Source organism: Pristis pectinata, chromosome 4 (assembly GCF_009764475.1).
Source record: "Pristis pectinata isolate sPriPec2 chromosome 4, sPriPec2.1.pri, whole genome shotgun sequence".
NCBI classification, from domain to species: Eukaryota; Metazoa; Chordata; class Chondrichthyes; order Rhinopristiformes; family Pristidae; genus Pristis; species Pristis pectinata.
Genome location: NC_067408.1, coordinates 35869560 through 35888830, shown reverse-complemented (window position 1 = coordinate 35888830; position 19271 = coordinate 35869560). Strand labels below are relative to the sequence as shown.

Genomic DNA, 19271 nt, shown 5'->3' with positions numbered 1-19271 from the left:
GTTCTTGCGCATTTGACAATAAACTCAACTTTGACTTTGGCGATAACATCCCACAGCCAATTGATCAGATTAACTCTCTGCCATTGCATCCTGTTGTGAATGATGGTGGACAGTTAAATGTCTAACAAGAGAAGGAGGTTCAACAAATGATGGTTGACCAAGGCATGAGTACAGCAAAGGAACAGGCCCTTCTGCCCACGATGTTGTTCCAAACTAATTAAACTAGTAACACCTAATCCCATCTGCCTGCATATGATCCATATCCCTTCAACTCCTGCATATTTATGTGTCTATCTAAGAGCCTTTTAAATGCCTCTATCGTATCTGCCTCCACCACCACCTCTGGCAGTGCGTTCCAGGAACCCATCACTCTATGTGTAAAATAACTTGCCCCACACATCTCCTTTGAACTTCCTCCCTCTCACTTTATATGCCCTCTAGTATTTGACATTTTGACCCTGGGAAAAAGATACCGCTGTCTGCTCTATCTATGGCTCTCATAATTTTATAAACTATCAGCTCTCCCCTCAGCCTCTGCTGCTCCAGAGAAAACACCCTAGTTTGTCCTAGCTCTCTTTCTAGCACGTGCCCTCTAATCCAGGCAGCATCCTGGTAAACCTCTTCAGAACCCTCTCCATAGCCTCCACATCCTTCCTATAATGGGGAGACAGAATGGAATGCAATACTCCAAGTGCGGCCTAACCAGAGTTTTAAAAAGCTGTGACATAATTTCTTGACTCTTGAACTCAGTGCCTCAGCTACTAAAGGCATGCATGCCATATGCCTTCTTTACCACCCTATCATCTTGTACAGCCACTTTCAGGGAGCTATGGGCTTGGATCCCAAGATCCCTCTATAATTAACACTGTTAAGGGTCCTGCCATTAACGATATACTTTCCCTTTACATTTGATCGCCCAAAGTGCAACATTTCACACTTGCCCGGATTAAACTCTAGCTGCCATTTCTCTGCCCATATCTGCAACTGCTCTATATCCCACTATGTCCTTGGGCAATCTTCTACACTATCCACATCTTTGTTTACATCTATGATTCTATCATGATCACTCTTCCTTTGTCAATCTTTTACCATAGTATTACTAATTAATTCAATATTTTATGAAATGTAAGCAAGAATACCAACCATAATCTTACTGACTAATGGAAGAAGCTTGATGGCCCCTTAAGTTTGCTGCATTAGTCAGTAAGATTATAGCTTGTTCTCCAATTCATGTCCATTTTCCTGCCTAATGCCCACATTGATTGATTTTCTCAGTATCCAAAAGACTATTGACCTCACCCCTAAATCTGCTCAATGCCTGTGTATCCGCAATCCTTTGAATTAGAGAACTCCAAAAGTATGCAATCATCTAAGTAGAGTTTTTTTCCTCAACTCGGTCCGTGTCTCTGCCCTTTCATCCTAATACCATTACCCCTTAATTTAACCTCCAGCCAGAGTTAACAGCCTCTCAATATCTACTCCCAGTCAGAATCTTACAATTTCCAATAAGATCACCTCTTACTGAACTCAAGTGAGTAGATGGTTAAATAAAACATAAAACAAATACTCAGCCAAGAAGAGTTCTGATGAAAAGGTCATCAACTTGAAACATTAACATTTCCAATATTTTCCATGACAGGCATCATCTATGGAGTTATTGCAGATTTTCACCATCTTCAAGATGCCCAGTTGTTTTGCCCTAGAATGAGTCTCAAGAACTATCTTGCACTGCCCCTAGGGCAAGTACATCCATGTTTAGGCAAGGCATCTAAAACTGCATGATGTCCAATGGTTGCAGTGGTGAAATTAATAGAATAGTAAGCTGGAAAACTGAGTTCATATCCCATTATGGGTGCTGTGGAATTTAAATTCTGTTAATACCCCAGGTTTTTTATATTAAAAAAAAATGCTGGTCTAAGTTGCGATGACCTCAAAGTTACAACATTGTTATGAAAAAAAAGCTTTAATAATATTTTTCAAGAAGGAAATCTCCAATCCTTACCTGGTCTGGCCTATATGTGACTCCAGAAACAGAAGCAAGCCTCCAGCCAATTTGATCCACTCCACGTGATCAGAAGAAGCAGCTGAAAGCACTGGATATAGCAATGGCCACAGGATCAGAAACATCCCAGCTGTAGTACTGAAGATCAGCACTCCAGAAATGGAGGCTCACCAGGCTGTGCATCTAATAAAGCCAATTCTAACTCTAAGAATGTTGAGTGTTTCAATGAGGTTACCTCTTATTGTTCTAAACTCTAGAGAAGAGAGGTTTCGCCTACTTAATCTCTCCTCATGAGACAGACCTGCCTTCCCAAGAACCAGTCTGGTGAATCTTTGCTGCACTCTCCCTATAAAATGTATATGTCTTTTTTAAGTAAGGAGAACAAAATTGTACACAGCATTCTAGTTGCAGTCTCACTAAAATTTTACAGTTTTCCACATTATATTCCATCTGCCTTACTGTTCCCTGCCCTTGAAGCCTCTTTGCATCTTCTTCACTACTCGCATTCCCACCTAGTTTTGTGTCATTAGCAGTTTTGAAAATGTTACATTCAGTTCCCTCAGCCAAATCATTGATATATATTGTGAATAGTTAGAGATGAAACAACAATCCTACCTGACCTCACCAGTCACAGACTCCCACCTGGCTCTCTTTTTTGCCCATCTAGTAATCAACTCTCAATCCACACTGGTATATTACCCCGATTCCATGTTCTTTTGCCTTACTCAGCAACCTCCTGTAGGAGACTTTACTGGAAGCCTTCTGAAAATCCAAATACGCCACAACCGCTGGTACCATCTAATCTACCTCGGAGATCAGTCAAACATGATTTCTCATAAATCCGTGTTGACTCAGCTCAATCACATTATTATTTCCCAAGTATCTGAATATCACATTCTTTACTATAGATTCCAGCACTTTCCCAACTACTGATGTCAGGTCAAGAGATCTGTAGTTCCCCAGTTTCTTTCTTGAACAGTGGAATCACATTTGCTACTTTCTAATCTGCACCATGCATTCCAGAATTTTAGAAAACGATAACCATAGCATCTATTATCTCCATAGCCATCTCCTTCAGAATTCTGGGTCCTGGTCCTTTAAAAATTTTCAGGCTCATTAATTTCTCTAGTGATATTTCTCTACCACTATTGGCATTAACTCTGGGATGTTTGTATGTTTTAATCTGTGAAGACAGACACAAAGTACTTCTTTAATTCCCCTGTTGTTTCCTTATTCCGCTTTTGAAATTCTCCGATTAAAATAGTTAGAGCTTAATCGATCTAAATCAACCTGCTCCCTAGTTGGCTCATCAAAGTACCATTTGCAAATCCATCTAATATATGTTAGTGAATTTATCCGGTAACTTATCCTACAACTAATGCTATCGTATATCCGTATTTTTACGCATATTTCAGATTTCCAGCAACACTGTGCCTTTGTTATATTTGCGTTGTTGTTAGATAGTATTTTCTTGTCACTGACAACGAATAGCATTCAAACAGGAATTCAAATAAAAAGTAATAAAATCACTAAATTGTTTGTCACCGTGACAATTTGAGATATCTTCCTTCCTCGCAGTAATCTGAGGATGTTAGAGCAGTTGATTTATTCCCAAACAAAAAAAATCCATAAGCGGATTCCCACAATGCACGCACAGAAGATCCTAAACCTCTCTTAAACTCTGCATTATGCCTTGCTTGTTTATAAATTGGATGGGATTAGTTTGAAGTAGAGTAATGCGGCGGACGTGTTGCAGAAAAAGACGTGGTGTGTAAACTGGGTTGTGTTTACTGTCTTGAGTTTTGGGACTCAGCCTGAAACGATGGCTCGCTTGGGACAATTTGGAGCCGCAGTGGGAGCTGTGGTTGCAGTCCTTGGCAGTTTTCTATTTATCTCATGGAAATATTTTTACAACAAACGACGTTTTTTCGAAGAGAATAAAATCATTAAGGAGGTAAAAGGGCGCGTGTTCTTGCGGAAATCAGATCTTATTAAGATTATGCAGTTTATGAATCTTTATCCTTTACAATTAGAGCATTTAACTCTGCGACAAAGTGTAACTGAAGTGGAGGTCATCGCACTTTCTAATGAAAAGTAACTAAAAATCTGAAATGAAAAATAAAGGGATTTGGTGAGCTAGGGTACAGTAATGGATATGTTATAAATTGTTCCCATAAGGAGATGGCATTGCTGAATGTATTTGTAAAGGGCAAGTCATGTCTAATGAACCTAGCTGAATTTTTTGAGGAAATAATTATATTAAGATCAGGGGGTGTCAATGCATGCGGTATATGTAGACTTTTGCAGGCATTTACTAAGGTTCCACAAGAAAAAAATAAAGCTTGTGGACTTGAAGGAAAATCATTGACACATGTTAAAGATAGTAGTGATAATGAGCACATACTCAAATTGTAAGCGACTAGTAGTGTGTTGTGAGGGTCTATGTGGGATCTCTCCAAATCTCCATCAATGATTTTGATAATATATATGTATATATGATAATATAAGATATATGTTTGGTAATGGTTCAAAATGCATAATCTAGATGGCAGCATAAAATTACAAAGAGAAATGGATTAAGTTATGGCCTTTGAATATAAAAATAGTTCAGTGTGAAGTTATTTTTTGTGGGTTGGGAGCAAAAAATTATTAACGCAAAGTAATATTTGAATCGTGAAATTCTGATAACAGATTTGAGTCTATGTAAACAGATCACTTAAAGATAGTAGTCAAGTACAGGAGATAGACAAGTGGAACATTTGCCTTAAAAATGGAAGTCTAGAATATTATGGGAGGACATTCCTCTCAGCTACACAAAGACCTGGTTAGATCACATCTGTAGTATTATGTTCATCTAGGCCACAATACTTCTGGAAGACTATATTGACCATGGTAGCATATATTTAGCAAATTGTTTCCAGGCTTGTAATGCCTGGAATATAGATTATGGATAATTTGTTTAAAGATTTGGAGAGAAATTTATATGATTATAAAAGACAGAAGCCTATTTTCACAAGATTCTGCAGAGGAGCAGAAGTAGGCCATTCGGCCCATCGAGTCTGCTCTGCCACTTCACCATGAGCTAAATTATTCTCCCATCTAGCCCCAATTCCTGGCCTTTTCCCCATATCCCTTGATACCCTGACTAATTAGGTATCTATCAGTCTCCACCTTAAACACCCCCAATGATCAGGCCTCCACAGCTGTATGTGGCAACAAATTCCATAAATCCACGACCCTCTGGCTAAAGAAATTTCTCCGCATCTCTGTCCTAAATCAGTACTCTCTAATTCTAAGACTGTGCCCTCTTGTCCTGGACTCACCCACCATGGGAAACAACTTAGCCACATCTACTCTGTCCAGTCCTTTCAACATTCGAAATGTCTCTATGAGGTCCCCTCTCATTCTTCTGCCCTCCAATGAATACAGTCCAAGAGCTGACAAATGCTCCTCGTATGTCAGCCCTTTCATTCCAGGAATCATTTTCGTAAATCTTCTCCAAACCCTCTCCAACATCAGCACATCCTTTCTAAGATAAGGGGCCCAAAACTGCACACAGTATTCCAAATGAGGTCTCACCAGCGCCCCATAGAGCCTCATCAATACATTCTTACTTTTATACGCTATTCCTCTTGAAATGAATGCCAACATAGCATTCACTTTCTTTACTGCCGACCCAACCTGGAGGTCAACCTTTAGGGTATCCTGCACGAGGACCCCCCAAGTCCCTTTGCACTTCCGAAATTTGAATGTTCTCCCCATCTACATAATAATCTGCCTGTTTATTTCTTCTTCCAAAGTGTACAACTGCACATTTTTGAACATTGTATTTCATCTGCCATTTCTTTGCCCATTCTCCTAAACTGTCCAAGCCTCTCTGCAACCTTTCTGTTTCTTCAACACTTCCTGCTCCTCCACCTATCTTGCTATCATCTGCAAATTTAGCCACAAAACTATTTATTCCATAATCTAAATCATCGATATACAGTGTAAAAAGAAGCGGCCCCAGTACCGACCTCTGCGGAACACCACTAGTAACCGGCAGCCAACCAGAACAGGATCCCTTTATTCCCACCCTTTGCTTTCTGCCTATCAGCCAATGCTCCACCCATTCTGATATCTTTCCTGTAATTCCATGGGCACTCATTAAGCAGCCTCTTGTGCGGCACCTTATCGAAGGCCTTTTGAAAATCCAAATACGCAACATCCACTGCTTCTCCCTTGTCCATCCTACTTGAGATTACCTCAAAAAATTCCAATAGGTTGATCAGGCAGGATCTTCCCTTAAGGAAGCCATGCTGACTTGGATCTATCTTGTCATGCACCTCTAGGTATTCCATAACCTCGTCATTGAGGATCGACTCCAACAACTTTCCAACCACCGATGTCAGACTAATAGGCCAGTAATTTCCCTTTTGCTGCCTCCCTCCTTTCTTAAACAGTGGAACTACATTTGCAACCTTCCAGTCCTCCGGAACCATACCAGAGTCTATTGATTCCTGGAAAATCATCTCCAATGTCTCCACAATCTCTAAAGCCACCTCCTTCAGAACCCGAGGGTGCTTTTCATCCGGTCTGGGAGACTTATCTGTCCTTAGTCCATTCAGCTTCCCGAGCACCTTCTCTCTAGTAATCTTGACTGTACTCAATTCTATTCCCTGAGACCCGACTATCAGGTATACTGCTGATGTCTTCCACAGTGAAGACTGATGCAAAATACTCATTTAGTTCCTCTGCCATCTCTTTGTTATCCATTATAATTTCTCCAGCATCATTTTCAATTGGTCCTATATCTACCCGTGTCTCTCTTTTACTTCTCATGTATTTAAAAAGCTCTTAGTATCCTTTTGTATGTTATTTGCCAGCTTCCTTTCATAATTCATCTTTTCCTTCCTAATGACTTTTTTAGTTTCTTTCTGTAAGTTTTTAAAAGCTTCCCAGTCTTCTGTTTTCTCACTAATTTTTGCTTCCTTGTATGCCCTCCCTTTTGCTTTTATTTTAGCCTTAACCTCTCTCATTAGCCACATTTGTGCCATTTTTCCATTCATAATTTTCTTCTTTCTTGGAATATACCTATCCTGTACTTTCCTCATTTCTTGTAGAAATTTCATCCATTTCTGCTCTGCCATCCCTCCATCTAGCTTACTTTTCCAATCAATTTGGGCCAGTTCCTCTCTCGTGCCACTGTAATTTCCTTTGTTCCACTGAAATATTGACACACTGGAAGAGTCCCCAACAAAAATGACATGTTAAAATCAAAATGGAACCAGACCATTTATGAGTAAAGTTAGGAAACTGTTCTTCACACAAAGAGTGGTGAACTCTCTCTCAAAATATCAGTGGTCACTATGTCAGTCAATAACTTAAAAGCTGACAGTTGATATTTATTGCCAGACAAGGGTACAGGAGAATATAGAGCCAAGATAGCCTTTACCTCGTGATCTTGTTTAATTCCAGAATAGGCCTGAGAAGCTACTCCTGTTAATCTGATACTATCTGTTATTTCAATGTAATTATATTTCTTAAATCTTATATGGTCACAGTTGAAGTAAATTTAATGCTCTTTGGCTTGATGATGTGTGATAATGATTTAAATAATTCAAAATGCAAACTCCTCTTTGTTTTGTCCTTCCTAAACATTTTTACCTCATTCCAAATGTTGCTAACTGCTCTGCAAGCCTTCACCTACTCACCCAAGTGACTGTGTTTCAGGTGTGTGACAAGAGTATTGGCAGATTTAATCTGTTTTGATCCTGATTTACATTCTCACAAAATATCTAGACATGGGTTATTTTTGAAATGGACGAATTACAAGGAGATGTCATTCAGAAACATCCTTGACTTTTTAACCTTTTTAAACTAGGGAGATTGAAGCCAACTATAGAATTATTTTGGTTTGCAGGGATTGGTCCAGATGATTTCAAAATCTGAAAGCAAAGTACTGCAGGTGCTGGAAATATGAATATGTTAGAAGTGATCAACAGGTCAGGTAACATCTGAGGCAGGGATAACAGAGATAGCATCCTGATGAAGGATCATCTATCTGAAGTAAGTTCTCTAGAATGCTACTTGACCTGCTGAGTATTTCTAGCATTTTCAGTTTTAAAGTACGATTAGCTTAGATGTAAGAAACTGCTGAGCCACAGGAGATGTTCTTAAAACGCACACTTTTTAAATATTAAATGTTTTGGATTTTTTTCCCAAGCATCCACATCCCAGGGAAAAACAGATCTTGGTTCTTGGTTTAGACGGTGCTGGAAAAACCAGCATTCTCAACAGTTTGGCCAGCTGCAATGTGAAACGTAAAACATCACCTACCCAAGGTTTTAATGCAGTCTGCATACACACTGGAGGCTTCAAATTAGACTTCCTTGAAAGTGAGTATAATATTCTGGATACAATCTTCTGATAGCATGCTGGGATCAGAAGAGTTGTTAAAAGTTTGGTGGTCAAGTCACCGGCTTTCGTCCAAGTTCTAGTCTATTGAAAAATTGGTTGAGTTTTGATAATCTTTGCACTTGTTCCTAATAGGATACAGAATATTACTGAGAAACCGCATTGAAACACCAAACAGTGGAGTAAATGGTAGGGCCCTGGGGATTGTTAAAGAACAGAGGGACGAAGGAGTACAAGTACATGGTTCCCTGAAAGTGGTATCACAGGTAGGCAGAATGGTGAAGGAGGCTTTTGGCATGCTGGCCTTCATCGGTCGGGGCATTGTATAGAAATTGGGATGTTATGTTGCAGTTGTACAAGACATTGGTGAAGGTGCATTTGGAATATTGTGTTCAGTTTTGGTCACCCTGCTATAGAAAGAGTTCAGAGGAGATTTACAAGGATATTGCCAAGAATCAAGGGACTGAGTCATGGAAAGAGGTTGAGCAGGTTGGGACTTTCTTCATTGGAACGCAGGAGAATGAGGGGTGATCTTATAGAGGTGTATGAAATCATGAGTAGCATAGGGTCAATGCGCACAGTCTTTTCCCCAAAGTTGGGGAATCATGAATGAGATGACATAGGCTTAAAGTGGAGGGGAAAGGTTTAATAGGAGCCTGAGAGGCAATATTTTCACACAGAGGATGATCAGTATATGGAATGAGGTGCCAGAGGAAGTGGTTGAGACAAGTATATTAACAACATTTAAAAGGCTCCTGGTACATGGGTAGGAAGGGTTTAGAGGGATATGGGCCAAATGTTTACAAATGGGACTAGCTTAGTTGGGAATCTTGGTTGGCATGGACCAGTTGGGCCAAAGGGCCTGTATCCATGCTGTATGACTCTGTGGCTCTATAACAGAGGTGAAAAGAATAAATAGAGATAAATTAAAAACAGTTAGCTGAAACTAAAATGCTATATGACCTAGAAACAGGCCGTTTGATTCAACCAAACCATGTTGATGTTTATTGTCCAGTTACGCTCTATCCATCTGTCTTCATCAGAACTGGCCATTTTGGCCATAGGTCATCCATCTACAACACTGGCTCAGTTCCTCACTCTTTCCATTAGTCTGGCCTGATTTGCTGGACATTTACCTATAGCTTTGCATTTCATAGATTTTACATTCCTTTGTTTGTATTCCCTCTCATTAATTATCTACATTAATCTATCAACCAGATGACCATATACAGCTTATCCCAACAGTAACCCTGGCCTGACCCTATCAGAAATATTCCCTTTGGCCTATTCATCCTTCCCCCTTGCTCTCTACAACTTAAAACTACCTTGTTTTCTCATTTTCCCAGTTGTGTTGAAGAGTCTCACCTGAAACATTAATTCTCTTTCTCTTTTCACAGATGTTGCCTGATGCTGGGTGTTTCCGGCATTTTCTGTTTTTACTTAAGGCTTTGTACAAGTTTAATTTATCTGCTTTGCAATTTAATTGCTCCAGAATTGAATCTTAGTGCTTAAATGTTTTCTTTAAATTGCCTTATTAGGGACCATCAAATTTTTTAATGATTTATATTTGATCTCTGAAGTCACACACACATGTCTATGTTGAAATCAATTTGCCAATTATCTCATTTCCTTTGTTGAAGTCCTCCAAGCATTGACTATCATTTTCAATATGGTGTCAACATAAATTTGGAGAATGTGTTTTGATTCCAATGTTTACATCAACTGTGAACAAACTGAATAAACTCCAAACAGACAGTGGTTCCTTTCTTTTTCTTTTTCAATATTTTTATTAATTCCAAATAGAAAATACAAAGTACCTGAAACAAAAGAAAATACAAAATGTTACAAAATACATTGTATTGGATCACACCTGAAATCACAATACTTCACATTGATAAACAGAAATGATATCTAATTAATATTAATAAATTGGAATAATTTTATTATAAAAAAAATCTAACCCCACTACCAAAACCGAAGCTGTTTGGTAAGAAAAAAAGACAAAAAAAAAAACACCCTAAAGACATAGTAGTATTTGCCAATATCTGTACTTTAAGCACCAAATCAGTGGTTTTGAAAGTAGTTCAAAAAAGTCCCCATAATATTTGAAAGTTCAGAATAGATCCAGAAATAGAACAACAGATCTTCTCTAAATTTAGATATGAATAACATCCCGTAACCATTGAACATGAGTGGGGGGAGTAACTTCCTTCCATTTAAGCAACACAGCCCTCCTGGCTATAAGAGAAATAAAAGCCAATATGTGTAAATCAGAAGTTTCCAGAATTATATCTTTTTCTCCAACAATCCCAAATAATGCAGTTAAAGGATTTGGCTTAAAATTTATTTTAAAAAGCACAGAAAAGGTTTGAAATACCTCTATCCAGTATTATTTTAGACTCGGACATGACCAAAACATATGAATTAAAGAAGCCTCACTATTATTGCATTTATCACAATAAGGAGATATATCCGAATAGAAACGCGATAACTTGTCTTTGGACAGATGAGCTCTATGGACCACTTTAAATTGAAGGAGGGAGTGATGCGGACATAATGATGAAGTATTAACCAGTTTAATAACTTGATTCCAAGTTTCCTCAGAAATTGAAATCTGCAGATCATTTTCCCAAGCATTTTTAATTTTGTCTAAAGGAACCTTATTCGTTCCTGATAACCTACCATAAATCTTGGATAGTGGTTCCAACACTAATCTTTATGGGACTCAACATCCCACCCTCTGCCACTTTGAATAGCTACCCTTTACACCCAATCTCTGCTTTTGGTCTTGTAGCCAGCTAACTATCTGTTCTGTTACTTGTCCATTCGCTGCATGCTCTGGCATTAATCACTTTGAAATCTCCATAGTTTCGTCCATTGAATTATTCTCATCTATTCTCTCTTTTTCGCTTTCTCTCTATCTCTCTCCCTCTGTCCCCCCTCACTGTTTTTAATCCATTTGGATGGTTAGTCAAGTAAGTCTTTCCCTTTTGAGGTCTTAGCTAATTATTTATTATATTTTTGTTCCTAGATGGTTTTCTACTTTAATTTTTAGTAGGGATTTGATTACTTTCCCTGCTGCCAATGTTAAGATGGCTGTTCTATTGTTCCTTGGACATGCACTATCTTCTCTTTTTAAATATAGGTAATACGTTAACTCTCTACATGATTTTACATCTTTTTCTAAAGAATTTTTAACTATGTATAATTGCGCCTTTGCTATCAATTTCATAAATTACTTAAATGTACAGGGCTAGGGTTTTGGCATCTTTGAATTTGATTTGTTTATTTAATATTACTCCTTTTGTAATATTAAATAATGTTTTTGTAATTTCTAATTTCATATTTGGATATTCTTTTCCCCTTCATACATCTTCCTGATAAATAGTAAATCAAAGTATATATGTCATTTTAATGTAACTGCCTGTGGATTTTTCCAGTCCATCTTTTGGAGCTGTTCCTGAGTGCTCTAAGACACCAATCAACAAAACCCTTGGGCAGTGACCTGAAGAACCTAAATAGTTAAATAGTAAAAAGTTGACAAAAACAGTAGAAATATATCTATAAATTTAGAATACAATGGAAGCAACCATAAAGTGGATTTCAACTTTGCAAAAAACAATTTAAGACAATCAAGATACTTGCTTATCATATTCCAATAATCTTGAATTTCTTTCTTAGTTCTGACCAATCACTTTTACTTCTCTGTATCCTTCTCATAATATAGTGACCAGAACTGTATGCAATCCTCTAATCATGGTCTAACCATGGTTTGATAAGGCTTAGCATAATTTCCCTATTTTTCAACTATATCCCTTTAGAACTAAACTCTAAATGACTTTCCTGAACAATGGCACACATTTAACAATGGGTGTATTTATTCCCTGAAATCGTTATTCCTCTTCCCCCACCTAGACAGTACGTTTCAAGTAGTAAATGACCTCCCTTTCCCTCCCTCCTAAATTTGCAGCAGTAAAAGCCTGGTTATTCAGCACTCCACAATGGCACGTTCCAGTAACTGGCACTTCAGGGCCAACATTGGGACAACAACAAGGAAGCCCCTGGGCTGACATCAGGACAGCTCCAAGAGCCCCAGGCTTAGACCTGGACATCAAGGAGGGAGCCCTGGGCCAATATCGACATAGAATATGGAGCCCTCAGGCTGACATCATGACAGCTGTCAGCCTGGGAGCTTGGTATTAACTTCCCCGTTAGAAATTCTTCAACTGACTTTAAGGATGATGGAATATACTGTGATGGTAATAGATAGGCATTGTAATAGACCTGTTGGTGTACACAGATAGGGAGATCCTGAGCCAACATTGGGTTAACCAGCATAATTGATTAACTGGCACCTGTTAAGTCTGTCATAAAGAGAGAAGTCAAGATTGCCAGAAAGATTATCAGCAGAGGTTTACATATAGTAAAGGCACATGTTCTTGATGGTAATGGTTTTCAAGTCTTTCTGGTGGCACAGATGTAGCTTTGCAGTTCCATAGACAATCGCCTTTAAGATTTTTCTTTCTTCAGTTACATAACCATATGGGTGATGTTGATGTAACAACTTATCATTGGCAGCAAGCTAAGAATTGAAGCTCAGCTTAATCTTTAGGATAAATTGAGCCAAAAAGATCAGAGGAGATTTACAAGTCAATTTTGATATTTCTAAGGATGTGGGGACTGTTGTCATAGAGGAAAGATAGTTATTTTGTTTCAATTAATATGTCCTTAGCATTCACTTTAAGTAATTGAATTTGGGTTGGATTGGGTTGGGCATTGGAGTGGGGGGCCTTGATTTGTGAAGGAAACACCAGAGGGAACTGTGGAAAGAGAAACCATTGCAGATCATTTTTTGTCTATGACTGTCTAATAAAGATAGGTGATTATGTTCCTACCCAGCTGGGCAACAATAGAAAGCCACTAGTCAAAGGTCTGAAGATAGCTTGAGAAGGACAAAGAGGGATAGATCACCTAATGCCACTCGTGACTTTAATAAGTGCTCTTTTGGATCTACAGTATGACAGGGGAAGAAGCCTGACTGGGGAGATTTAACATGGAATTCTGGGGAAAAAATGAGCATAGATTTGTAAGACCACAATATAGTAAAGGCCTATGGAGAAGAAAGGAAGGTCGGAGATGGAGTGCTGTCATATTAAAATGTTTTAGTATAGTATTACAGTCACACTATCACTTTTTCAGCATAATTCAATCTATTTATTGTGGATTTCTTAGGGTACGAATATTAAGGTGCTCCAATGAACATTAAGTTTCTCCAGTTTAATATTGGTGAAATTTCTTTAACAGTGATTTGCACCCAGGTTCCTGAGGCAAAAATTCCTATTTTCTAACCATCTCAGACTGAATCAGAATCTTATTTTGTGACTCTAATTGTTTTTTCCCACCATGTTTAGTTCCCTCCCCCATGTCAATGAAATCCTAGTCCATGCCTTCATTCAATTAAGAACAACTTTTCCAATGAATACTGCTTCACTCCTTGTGTTACAATTATTTCAGGATGTGGCACTTCGTATTTTCAGTTTCCCTGTCCGTCATCCTTGTCGCTTAGCCCCATTCCATACTTCAAGCTCAGGTTTGTAGTAGCTAAGTACATTATTCTGCATTTTTGGTCTCACTTTCAAATTCCTTCACTGTGATGCTTGACTTCCTCCAGGTTCAGATTAATGTGTACATAACTTGCTCTTAAATCATGCTGCTCTTTATCCTTTACTCCAAAATACAGCATTTATTCATTCTACTTGTCTCTGAAAATACCTGGTTTGCTTTTCTACCTTACCATCTTCCTTCCTACTTTAAAAAGAGTCATATCTTTTCTTTATGACTAACTTTAGTCCTTTGACCTTTGTCCATTTCCTCTTTTCCATCTAGCTTGATACCCATATAGAATATTTCTGAGACACCTTGCTGCAGAAATAGAGTTCTCATAGTCACTTTATTGCAAATCACTTGAAAATGCACAAAATATCATAGGAAGTGTAAGATGCATTATCATTTTTCTTATAGTTGGTGGCAACTACAACTTGCGATCATACTGGAATCTATACCTAAGTAAAGCTCACTTGTTAATCTACGTGGTGGATTCCACAGATCAGGAACGTTTGTCCCTTGCAGGGCAAGAGCTGCGGCAGCTGCTCAGAAAAGATCCGTCACTGCCTCTAGTGCTATTGGCAAATAAACAGGTTAGTGAATCCTCTATATGATGTTTAATAAAGGTCCTCATTTGGGTGGATTGAAAGCAGAATGGATTATTACACTGCAGGTGTTCTTGCCTCACATAATATTGCCTCACATATCTGTCATATTTTTATTCATTTGTGGAATGTGGATATTGTTGGTAAGGTCAGCATTCGGAGAAGCATAGGCTGATTAGGGACAGTCAGCATGGCTTTGTGAGGGGCAAGTCATTGCTCATGAAACTGATTGAATTCTTTGAGGATGTCACAAAGCACATTGATGAAGGTAGAGCAGTGGATGTGGCGCACATGGACTTTAGTAAGGTGTTTGATAAAGTTCCTCATAGAAGGCTCATCCAGAAAGTCAGGAGGCATGGGATCCAGGGAAACTTGGCTGTGTGGATTCAGAATTGGCTCACCTGTAGAAGAATGGTTATAGATGGAGAGTATTGTGCTTGGATGTCAGCGACCAGTGGTGTTCCACAGGGATCTGTTCTGGGACCCCTGCTCTTTGTGATTTTTGTAAATGACTTGGATGAGGATGTGGAAGGGTGGGTTAGTAAGTTTGCAGATGACACGAAGATTGGTGGTGTGGATAGTGTAGAAGGTAGCTGTAGGTTACAACAGGACATTGATAGGATGCAGAGCTGGGCTGAGAAGTGGCAAATGGAGTTCAACCTGGAAAAGTGTGAAGTGATACACTTTGGAAGATTGAATTTGAAGGCAGAATACAAGGTTAATGGCAGGACTCTTTAGCAGTGTGGAGGAACAGAGGGATCATAGATCCCTCAAGGTTGCTGCACAGGTTGATAGGGTTGTTAAGAAGATGTATGGTGTGTTGGCCTTCATTAGTCGGGGTTTGAGTTCAAGAGCCGCGAGGTAATGTTGCAGCTCCGTAAAACTCTGGTTAGACCACACTTGGAGTATTGTGTTCAGTTCTGGTCACCTCATTATAGGAAGGATGTGGAAGCTTTAGAGAGGGTGCAGAGGAGATTTACCAGGATGCTGCCTGGATTGGAGAGAGCATGTCTTATGAGGGTAGGTAGAGTGAGCTAGAACTGTTCTCTTTGGAGCGAAGGAGGATGAAAGGTGACTTGATTGAGGTGTACAAGATAAGAGGCGTAGATCGAGTGGACAGTCAGAGTCTTTTTCCCAGAGGGAAAATGGATAACATGAGGAGGCATAATTTTAAGGTGAGTGAAGGAAGGTGGAAGGGGGGATGTCAGAGGTAAGTTTTTTACACAGAGAGTGATGTGTGCGTGGAACGCACTGCTGGCAGAGGTGGTGGAGGCAGTTACATTAGGGACATTTAAGAGACTCTTAGGCACATGAATGATAGAAAAATGGACCGCTATGTGGGAGGGAAGGGTTAGATAGATCTTAGAGCAGGATAAAATGTCGGCACATCGTGGGCCGAGGGGCCTGTACCATGCTGTAGTGTTCTATGTTAATTGTTCATCCCTAATCACCCAAACTTGCTCATGAGGCCATTTCAGTTCATAAAAAATAAACTACCCTGATGGAAGTAAAAAACTGAAAGTCAAAAAAACTATTGACCTGGAATCATGGTTGTCAGCCTAAGTATGGATTTCCTTAAACTCATTTGTGAACCAGAGGGGTTTTTTTTTTAATGACAGTTCAGTAGCTTTGTTGTTGTCTTGAATGTGTTGGGCCTTCCCAAATTCATGTCCTTTTTATCCAGAACTACTTGCATAAACACAGAAACAAAAATAAATGGTTGCCACCTCTCTGAGATGTATGGTTCCTTCTGCATTCATTGATTGTTGTTACAAATAAAAATCTTTATTCATTTGTTATTAATTTTACCCCTAGGACCTTGCTGGAGCCCTCAGTATTTATGATCTTCAGAAAAAGCTCCAAGTCCAGGACATGAAACATGAAAGAAAGCTTTTCCTTATGGCTACTAATGTCAGTGATGATGGAACCAAGATCTCTGAAAGTATCTGTGATGTTAAAGACCTTATTACTCAATTGATTTTGCAGAAGATTTGAGCAGAGATCAATTCATAGTTCTGGAGGACTTTTTAAATTTACTAAATACTGTAATTCTATCAACAGTATCTTTTCATAATTTCCTTCTCCCACACAAGATCCAAATAAGTGATTTACCTTTGCAAAAAAATTATCTAATAGTGTCTGTACTTAAAACAGTTTCAATATAGATGCAAGAACTAACCATCTCAGAACTGTTTCAGCATTCATCTCATCATAATTTTCAATGATGTTGGTGGAAGAAAACAACTTCAATTTTTTTAAAAATGTAATTGTAATATTGGTTGTTATAATTTATACTTCAGCCAAGCTGCTTAAGTCTTACACAACAGCTGAATTCTTGTCTGCTCAATTTTTTAAAAATAATGAACAGGAGCAGGTTCTGGTGCTAGGTAATAGTGGTCTAAATATACTTTTCCAAAAATCATAGGTAAACATCCTGAAGACTTTGTGTGGAGGTATCCTTTATGAATCTTCAGGAGGATGGTGTAGTGGCGGTGCGTGGTGGCTAGATAGAATTGTTAATTGCTCCAGTCAGGTATAAAGTAATTCTTATTCTCGAAAACAGCTGTGTCAGGGGTGAGTGAATTCAAATATTCATCATATATGGATTTGAAATTTATAACTTGTTTACGTGATTTGGCCACAGTGGTGGCAAATAGTTCAATAGGTTAACTTCAAAATGCAAAACAATTTTGTTTTCTTTATCATGAAACTAGATTCTTTTTTAAAGACTGTAACAATACTTGGGCGGCACAACATGGTGGGCCAAAGGGCCTGTATTGTGGCGTATTGTTTTGTTCTATGGTACTTTGAATTTCCATTCATCTACTCTCTAAAATTACTCTAGCCATTCAAAGACAATTGTTACTTTAATTCTTAAATAGTTAAAATGATTAAATAAGACTTTACACTTTACTAAACACTTTACAAGTTTTCCACTTCTAAAATTTTGGGATAATTTGAACCTGGATCAATTAAGCTGTTCTAGTGGTTGTACAAATCTTCTGGTTTCTAAATTACTGTCTACACCTTCAAATTTATGACTTGATTCCAAGCCATAATGCACAAACCTCCTCTAGTTGTCTACCTTTCTGCTTGGGTGCTAAAAACAGAAGTTCTTCCCAGGGAAGTGAGGGAGGAGGAAAGAGGAAATAAAAATTAGGAGAAAAACACCTTAACCAACTATAGCTTGTTTGTTATTCAAAACTTACGGAGGAATGCAGTGTAGGATTCAAGTCAGGATTGTGTTGATAAGCTTAATGCAAAAAGCAAACCAAAGTTGAAGAAATGACAAAGCCAATTTTTAAGACATTCTGAATCTACAGTAACTTTATTTTTAAGCTTCATTTAAATGGTTTAAGAGTTCAATAACTGGCTTACTGGAGCTAATAACAGACAGACAAAAGCAAACAGTGCAAGTGGCAGAAGAATGTTTTATTCCGGTAACCATTTTAGTTGACAGATTATTTACAATTATTGGAGGAAGATTTAAAGATGCAAAATAATTTGTAATGATGCAAACGTTGTATCATTTGTACTAACCAACTTTTTTGCTATTAGGTATGTATAAAAGAATATGCTCATGCTGCTGAATCAAAATAAATTTACAAATGGATATTTTCAATTTCAACATGCTTCAAAATTACACTTCAATCTGTGTTGGATTTGCTTATTTACTACATTGTATATCGAGCACAGAAACTGGTCAGTTTACCAGGTCCATGACAGAAAACAAAACTCAAGTCAGGGATCCTTCCTCAAATGGGCAGATGTAAGTTTTTAAAAAGTAGAGCTGAGGGTGGGGTGGGGGGGGGGCAGTGTGGAGGAAGAGAAGGGGGAAAGATGCAAGACAAAAAACTATAATCAGATAGGTGATAAGGAGCACGAGTACTGGCTATTAATGTGGCATTTTAAAGAAACAGAGCAAGAAGGGGACACAAGCATGAAAATGGGAAACAGAGAGTAACTCATCTGAAATTGGAAAATTTAATGTTCATTCCAGAAAGTTGCAAAGTACTAGAGGAAAGATGTTGTAGTTTATGTTGACAGTGGAGGTGGCCACAGACAGACAGGTCAGAATAGGAGTTGGATAGAGAATTAAAATAGCATGCAACAGGAAACTCAGTATTGTCCCTGCAGACCAAGTGCAGATGTTCTGCAAAGTGATCACACAATCTGCCTTTGGTTTCTCCAATGGAGAAGAGGCCACATTGTGAATAACAAATGCAATAGACTAGATGAGAAGCATACTGTCCATGTCAATGTCTATGCCATATACAACCCTTTTTTGTTAAAAAAAACCCCAACAGATCTTATCTCCCTCATGATTATCTGGCTTCCCACTGAATAAACCTCTGCTGTTCGCAGTAACAAGTTTCACATTTTAAGTACTTTGGTAAAGAAGGTTCTTTCAACTTTCCCTTTGCATTTATCAATAAACTCTTATTTATAGTTCCTACCATAGGGCCCAATGAGAGAAACATCTCTATGTTTGCATCCTTTCACAAGACTTCTTGATACATGATCAAAGATGTAGGTTAATAGGTTATTTGTTTGCAGTATCAGCTTAAGATTTTAATAATAGACAAATAAGAACATTTTTTTCTCCCCTACCTCGGCTCCCATTTTTCTTGCTATCTTATGCCATTATGAAGCATCAGTTGGAC

The 19271-nt window shown here is 38.4% G+C and overlaps 1 protein-coding gene across 1 annotated transcript in view; it reads left to right on the top strand.

The window, feature by feature from the left end:
* Window positions 1-19182, top strand: part of LOC127569390 (ADP-ribosylation factor-like protein 9) — a 25034-nt gene extending 5852 nt beyond the window's left edge. Inside the window, exons 2-4 of the mRNA XM_052013990.1 lie at window positions 8208-8379; window positions 14420-14595; window positions 16423-19182. Of these exons, the coding sequence (XP_051869950.1) occupies window positions 8208-8379; window positions 14420-14595; window positions 16423-16602 (528 nt within the window). The 3' untranslated portion in view covers window positions 16603-19182. The remainder of the gene's footprint in view (window positions 1-8207; window positions 8380-14419; window positions 14596-16422) is intronic.
* The last annotated feature ends 89 nt before the right edge of the window (window positions 19183-19271 follow it).